This window comes from Equus asinus, chromosome 15 (genome assembly GCF_041296235.1).
Source record: "Equus asinus isolate D_3611 breed Donkey chromosome 15, EquAss-T2T_v2, whole genome shotgun sequence".
Classification (NCBI taxonomy): domain Eukaryota; kingdom Metazoa; phylum Chordata; class Mammalia; order Perissodactyla; family Equidae; genus Equus; species Equus asinus.
The window spans coordinates 23,372,919-23,380,569 of NC_091804.1; the positions used below are offsets into that span (position 1 = coordinate 23,372,919).

Genomic DNA, 7,651 nt, shown 5'->3' on the forward strand with positions numbered 1-7,651 from the left:
ATAGTACTCCACTATCTGGAGCTATGGATCCTTTTAACTAGTCTACTGGGGTGGACATTTAGTTTCCAATTCCACTTCCCTACTTCGTAGGGCCATCATGAGGAAAATACACAGTAATGTCTACTTAAAAAATTCATAATGCAAAATCATAGGTCTGGGCCAAATTTTGCTTATGTAAGCTATCTTGTTTGGCTAAAATTCAAGTTCTAAAATTGTTCCGAATTAGCAGTATTTAAAAGGCAGAAGATTCCATTTAAAAATCCAAATGTCTGGCTCCTCTTGAAATCTGGCCATGCTAACCTGTGTTCCTATATAACCATCTGTTGGAGCCGAGTGAGCGAGGGAAAGATTCGCCATGAGCTAACATCTGTTGCCAAACTCGCTTTTTTCCTCCCCTCCCCAAAGCCTCAGTACACAGCTGTATATTCTAGGTGTAGTCCTCCTACTTCTGCTGTCAGTCACCACCACAGCATGGCTACTGACAGAGGAGAGATGTGGTTCTGCACCCGGGAACCAAACCTGGGCCGCCAAAGTAGAGTGTACCAAACTTTAACTGCTAGGCCATCAGGGCTGGCTCTGCTCTCTCCATTTTGGCATTTGTGGTTGTTGCTGCCTGTCTAACCCTGCTACCATTTCGAGGAACCACAGTCCCTTTGTAGGTGGCATCCTAAAGGGAGTGGTGTGCCCTCAATAAAGGACCAAATCAGGTAAACATTAGCAGCTGCTATGCACGCAGTTAGGTAACATTTATTGAGCCCTCAACGAACACAAAAGACAGTTTTGTCCTCAGAGCACATTCGCATTAGGATCTGAGACCCCTGAGGCAGACGGGAACTCTGAGCAGCACTGGCCCCAGCCCTGCCTTCGGTGGTGGACGGGCATCCTGGATGTAAGGATGCCTGTATGAGGCAGCCCCCTCACCCAGCCCTGGGGCAGGACTCTGCAAGGCCTTCCTGCCTGAAGAGCAGCCACTCTGGGCCCCTATGAGGGGCAAGCAGGAAAAAAGGGCCACAATGGAAGGAGTGGGGGAAAGAGCGTGTCTGCCCACAGATGGCTATGGTGAACCACAAAGCCCCGAGATCCTGCCCTTCGTTCAGAAACCACCTGTGAGCCCCCTGGAGTTTATTCCAATTCCATTACACACGCTGCTTGAAAACGCCTCTCTGCCTTTCTGAGAGCAACGCTGGAATGATGTGCCCACTCCTCCCCTCCCTTCTTCCCTGCCCAGGGCCCCTTTGAACAGCGGGCCATTATGAGAAGTGCCTGCTGCAGACATTCTCACAGCCCCACAGGCCTGCCCCCACCCACCCACTGGTGGCTGCCAGGGCCTGTCAATGGGTCTTGTGTCCATTCAGCTCCAGTGGTCAGGTGCAGACCCAGGCAGGCTGAGAGTTCCCTCCTGCCGTCACAGAGCAGCCAAGCGCTACAGACAAAGAGGTTTCATACGGGAGCCACAGCCAGATTCCTGATGCCTGTCCCCTTAGGGGAGATCCTATCCCTGCAGGTTTCAAGGCTGGAGAGTCCTCGGTCCTCCAGGAGCCGAGGTGGGATGCTGGACTTAGGTCCCCCATCTTCTTCCTTGAGTTTCATCCTTTCAAGATGATCTTGAGAGCTTTAAGCTCGTCCTGGTTGAGGGGGTTCAGGTTAAAACCCTTCAGCTCCGGTTTGCCTAGGGGGAGAAGACCATCACCAGCAAGTCAGGACTCCTGCGGGCCAACCTACTGGCCCTGGAGTCGGGCCAAACACTTGGCCTGAGGCTTGACAGAGATGGGCCTCAAATTCTGCAGCAAACCGGACACCGCCCATGGACACCTGCTCCTGAGTCATCGAGAACCTGCAGTCGTGACCCTGCTGCCCTGAAAGCTCCAGACTTCTGGCAGACCTGGGACCAACCTGCAGTGGTTAGGTTTACCCAGAAATTCAGCTCTGACCTCGACTCCCTGACCGAGGCCTTACTGAGTCCCCTCAGTGGGTGCTATCCTGGTCCCCACCCCATACCCTAGAATATAACGTAAGATACGGCAGGGTGTACTTGTGCCTGGAAAAGAACTCGTGACAGGAATGACACCCCACAAACCTCCTTGTCCATTCCATCTCTGGACTGCTAGAGACAACCACTCCCCACCACCCACAGCTTTAGTGCCACTCACTTGCAGCCCAGGCCACCACCCACCCGGGAGGGCCTTCCCAACCCTGCCCTTCAGACTCTGAGCAGATGGCTCTCTCCCCTCCTGGTTTCCGGTTCCCGCCCCAGGCCAATACCTTGGGCCTCAAAGAGGCGGTTGACCTTCACTTTAAGTTGTTTCCGGAGTTTCTCTATTTCTTTATCCAGATGATCCTGATCTAGGAAAAACGAGAAGGGCAAACAGAGGGTGAGGTTATCCCATAGACGGACTGACGCAAAGGGAGTCGGGGACGCTGGCCTCTCCCAGCCCCCTTGAAAACAAGGGCTCTAGCACCAGGGAAGCCACAGGGAACTTCAGAGACCAACTGAGGAAGGAACCAAAGGCTGAAGAAGGGATGTGACTTGCCCACGACCACTCAGTGAGCCCAGGGCAGGGTGAGCACCCCACTCCCCTGCCTCTCAGCTCACTGGCCTGTTTGCATTATGCAGAGAACCTGGGGTGGTCAGTGGATGGGGAAGGAAACATCAGGATTTTAGGTCACCCTCCCACAGTGAAATTACAGAAAACTCAATGTAAGAGCAAAATGAAGAACCTAGACTCAGCCCACCCTAAGATGGTTGGACAATGGGTGGCTGAGGAATTTTACAAACTCAAGTCCGTCAAGGAGAGGAGTTTTTGGAAAAACATGATTGTGCTAACATGCAACCTAAGCAGTTAATGCTAAACTTAGTGCTTAAGCTTAACCTAAACCTACTCAACCGTAGGGAACAGAAAAGGGTATCTTACCATCAACGGACTGTACCTGAAGAAACCACATCTTACCAAGTGGAGGCTGTCCAAGCTTGATGGTGCAACTGACTAGCATCACCCACAACCCCACCTGCTCACGACGGACCTTCTGGCTGTCTGTCTCCCCACAGACTTTCATCCTTTGAAGGAGAAGCCCTGACCAGCCAAGCCTGCCGGTTCAGGCAAGGTCCGAGGTCTCACTGCAAATGAGTAACCCCAAGCTCTCACGAGCTTGTTTAGCCCGTGCCAATCCCTGAGAATCAGCGATGATGATGTCCCGGAACCCCTCCAAGTACGGTGACAAGACCACATCTGTGGGCCAAGAGAGCTGAGGACCAGAAACTGAGCCTAGCGAACGACCCTCTGAAAGCTTAGCCTGAGTGGCCTCCAGTCCACAACACCACTCTCAATTTTATCACCATAATATTAGTGTGTGTTTTTCAACAGGACAAGAAACGCCTCCTCCAAGCTGACTTAGTTTCCTTTGTTGGAATTTTGATTTCAACAGGGATGGAGATACCCTGTCTTCAGGGCCTGAGGCAACCTTGCTGGTCCTCTTGGCCTCTCCATTTCCAAGGGTGGGGAAGAAAAATACCCGTAACCTGCCCTTCTCCCTGCCTGCCTTTTTGCCTGCATAATGCTTCTCCAGAGAGCCCCAGGATCGTGGTTAGGAAGATTTGAGTAACACATATTGAGTGCCTGAGCTGTGGCAGGCCCTAGATAGTCGCTCTTCTCAAACCCCCATTTTCAACCCAGTCTCTCTTGTAGGGGATGTGAAAATAGCAGCTCACCCTGCCAGGCTCCCCTGCAGTTATGGGTGGCTATAGGACTTAGTGTTGGCCAATGAAACGTCAGAAGCCCCCGAGGAGGACGGCCTTATTTCCAAAATAGAAGGCAAGGTCACATATGGAGAAAGCCCTTTGCCTTTCCTTCAGCCTGGCACGTGGACATGAGGCCAGCAATGATGACACAACCACCACGAGAATATGCTAAGGTGACACTGCTAAGCAGCGGTGCCAGTCCTGGACTGCTCACCTCTGGACAACTTTTTACTCTATTTCCTTAAGCTTCCATTTGTTGGGTCTTCTGTTATTTGTGGCCCAACCTGTTCCTCACTGATAAACAAGCATTGTGCTGAGCACGCATACCATTTTATCTCAACTTCACGACAACGGAGCTGCGTAGATGCATCGCCCCTTCAGAGATGAGGAAATAACTCAGCGGCAAAGCAGGGATTAAAACCCTCATCAGTCTGAGCCCTTCAACAGAGCTGCCACTCATCAAGCTGCCTGTTCCGGGTTCAGACCGAGGCCGGTGGGGGAGGCAGCCGTGTCCCTCACCCACGCCCAGGAGGCCTTACCTTTCTCAATCATCTCCTTCGTCTGAGGGTGAGGCATCTTGATAAACATGTTCCCGAAGCAAACCATCACATCTTCTGAAATGGCAAATGGTCATTCCTTCAATATTTTTGAGCACCTGCAGTTTGCCGGGCAGTTTTAGATGCTGAGAAAGAGACAAAGTTCCTGCCCTAATAGAGCTCATGTTGTAATGGAGAAGAGGAATACACAAGCAAAGACATCATCCGTGAGAGCCTGACAAGTCTAAGTACTGTAGAGAAAAACAACGCAGGGCGAGAGGGATGGGCCATGCTGGAGTGGGGGAGGGACTCGTTACTTGCACCAGGTGGTCCGAGAAGGCCTCACTGAGAGGAACTTAGTGTGAGAAGCTTCTCACTTAGGTGACATTTGGGCAGAGACCCAAAAAAAGTGAAGAAAGTGAGGGCGTGAGCCCTGCAGACATGCGGGGACCGAGGGAGCCAGGCAGAGGAAAGATCAGCAACTTGCTGGGAGTGTTAGAAACAGCAAGGAAACAGGGTGGACGGAGAATGAGTGAGGCGGAGCGTGGAGGAGATGACGGGGGAGAGCTCAAGGGGCTCTGGGTTACACCGGGTCTTGCAGGACTCCGGATTTTACTCTGGTTGGATAAGCAACTGGAAGGTTTTAGGCTTTCCAGTGCACTTGAAACAAAACTCAAACTTCTTCCCTGGGCCCCTAAGGCCCTTCATTATGGCCTGGCCTCTGCCCATCTCTCCAGCCTTATCATGTGCCCCTCTCCAGCGCTTACTCTGTCACAGTCACTTGGCCTCATCTAAAGAGCCCCCAGCCCTTCCTCCAACACCTACCCCATATCCAATTCCGTCTTCCACTTTCTCACAATTTTCCATTACGCATTTACGTTGTCTTGACTCACCAGACAGGCTGAGATCCTTCTGCAGGGCTCTCAGGCCCTCTCGGTTCTGATTCCTTTTGGTGTCCAGGTCCACAATCTGAAAAGCACAGAGGCAGGAGGGAACTCAGCTACCTCTTGCCTGGACCTGTCACCTCCTAACAGACCAGGGGCTCTTAAAACCTAACAGAGACAATGAGGCATCATTCCTGGATTACTTGCAACGTCCTGTCTAAAATGGACTGCTGTGTTAGCGTGTACCTTTCCCTGCTCAGCTCCCAGGTCCTTAAAGACCACGCTTTGTGCAGGTGTCTTCCTGCCAGAGAAGGTGCTAGGAAACTGGTTGCTGACACATGGATGGTTTTTTGTTATCCACTGGAGCACTAGTTCTCAAGGTTTCGAGCATTTCAGAATCGCCAGAGGCATGGAAACCTCGCCCTGGACAAGCTCCTCCAGCTGATTCTGACCCAGGATCATGAGAAACCCAGCAATATTAGACTGGAGCAGCAGGGTTGCTAAGCAGCGCGTGGTGGTAACACAACAAGAGCTGCTAAGGGAGTGAGGAGGCAGTACGGTCCACCACCTCAGAGCGCTGGCTCTGGAGCCCCGACACCCAGCTTTGAATCCTGCTGCCTGCTATGAGCTGTGTAATTTCACCTTAGTACTAAGTACTGACACACTAAGTACTTGATAAACTCTCACGGCTATTGCTACTATCACCCGGCACACCTCGATGCAGTGTTTAATTGAATGAGCTTCCCCCCAAGTCTTCCCCTGGAGGGAAGTAAATCCTTCCCAGTAAATCCATGAGCAAGCATCCAGTCATTCTAACTGGAAATGAGCAGTCATGGATCATTCCACTCTCCTCCTACGCCCTCACCCCTGTATGTAATCATCATCTAAGTCTAAGTCCATCTCCAAAATATGTTTCTGACCCATTCACTTGTCTCCATCACCACCACCCTGGTCCAAATCTCTCTCTCACCTGGACCATGACAATGGCCGTTCACCAGCCCCCTGGCCCCCCCTATATTCTGTGCTCCACAGAGCAGCCAGAGGGATCCTTTTAAAACCTAAATCCAATTACATCATCGCCCCCCGCCCCGCTTCCCCCCACCATGAACTCGCTTCAAACACGCCAATTAGAACCAGACCCAAATCCCTACAAGGTCCTCCGTGATCACGGCCCCACCTTCCTCCAACGTCCGCACTCCTGCGCAATCACAAGGCCGCTCAGGCTCTCTTTTCTGTTCCTCTTCTCCCCTCGGGGCCTGGCCCCGGGCGGTGCAGCCCAGGTCAATGAGGGGACCCAGGAAATGCATTCTGAAAAGGGTGTTCGGGTAAACTGCCCAAAAGAACAACGGGTCGGGATCCAGAAGGCACGGTAACGGGCAGAGAAAGGATGGAGAGAGAGGGAATGCCCAGCCGAATACAGGGCGAAGCGCGGCGCTGTGCCAAGCGTCTGACCCACACTCTTTCACAAACCGCCCTATGTCTGCCGTCCTGGCCGCGGGCCCACCAGCCCGGGTCAACTCGCTGCGAGCGGGGCTGGAGCCAGACCCGACCCCGCGCGCGTCCCTACGGCGCTCGCCGCCAGGCCCCAAGCGCCCACTAGGGCCGCAGCGCCGCGGACGGGCCTCCCACCTGCCGCTTGTCCGCCAGCACCTCCTCGGCGAGCTCCTCCACCTCCACCAGGTACTGCAGCACCCGCTCCGCCTCGGGGGACAGCATGGTGCCCACCAGCTCCGACTCGCTCCAGGGCAACGGAGATCCAGCTCCACTCCTTCTCCCCTTCGGCTCCGCCTGCGCAGGCGCCGCTAGGACAGGCCTTGCGCCGCGCATGCGCAATTAAAGAAGAACGGTGGCGCGCAGGCTCCAACGCACGCGCGTCAGCCGGACGCAAGAGGCGGGACCTAGCTTGGGGGCGAGGCTGGAGCGCCCCCTGCAGGCCTAGAGAACTCGGTCCGAAGTGCTGCCGCTTGCGTCTCACTCCCTTCGTCTGTTTCTTGAGGACCTGCCACGTGCCAGGCATTTTTAAGGTGCTGAGAATGGAACAGTGAGCAAAACAAAGTCCCTGTCCTCATGCAACTTCATCCTAGTGGCAAAACCCGACAATTAAGGACAAAACAAATAATTATACACTATGGCAGGCAGCCAGAGAGCTTTGAGAAGTATAAATCATTCTTCCCCTGTTTGTGGAAGGCCAAGGAGGCCCATGTGGCAATGTGACTTATATTTAACTTCTGACACCTTCACTTTCCAATTTAGAAAATGGAAGTCAATAAAGATTCCCCTGGGGCCGGCCCGGTGGCACAGCAAAGTGCGCACGTTCCGCTTCAGCGCCTGAGGTTTGCGGTTCAGATACCGGGTGTGGACATGGCACCGCTTGTCAAGCCATGCTGTGGCGGGCATCCCACATATAAAGTAGAGGAAGATGGGCACCGATGTTAGCTCAGGGCCAGTCTTCCTCAGCACAAAGAGGAGGATTGGTGGCAGATGTTAGCGCAGGG

General features: G+C 53.3%; 1 protein-coding gene across 1 annotated transcript; it reads right to left on the reverse strand.

Moving 5' to 3' along the window:
* Positions 1-710: 710 nt before the first annotated feature.
* Positions 711-6,996, reverse strand: PDRG1 (p53 and DNA damage regulated 1). Its single transcript, XM_014845049.3, has 5 exons — positions 6,786-6,996; positions 5,166-5,241; positions 4,276-4,350; positions 2,263-2,343; positions 711-1,669 (listed from the first exon to the last, which is right to left on the reverse strand). Exons 1-5 carry the CDS (start codon positions 6,981-6,983, stop codon positions 1,587-1,589), a joined length of 513 nt encoding a protein of 170 aa, XP_014700535.2. The 5' UTR covers positions 6,984-6,996; the 3' UTR covers positions 711-1,586.
* Positions 6,997-7,651: the final 655 nt, after the last annotated feature.

Bases quoted from the DNA above. Each gene is read 5' to 3' on its own strand.
- PDRG1 (XM_014845049.3), bottom strand. From the start codon at position 6,983: ATGCGCGGCGCAAGGCCTGTCCTAGCGGCGCCTGCGCAGGCGGAGCCG. The intron at 4,351-5,165 runs GTGAGTCAAGAC...TTGCCATTTCAG, and splicing joins GAAGGATCTCAGCCTGTCTG to AAGATGTGATGGTTTGCTTC. The intron at 1,670-2,262 runs GTATTGGCCTGG...TTCTCCCCCTAG, and splicing joins CCGCCTCTTTGAGGCCCAAG to GCAAACCGGAGCTGAAGGGT.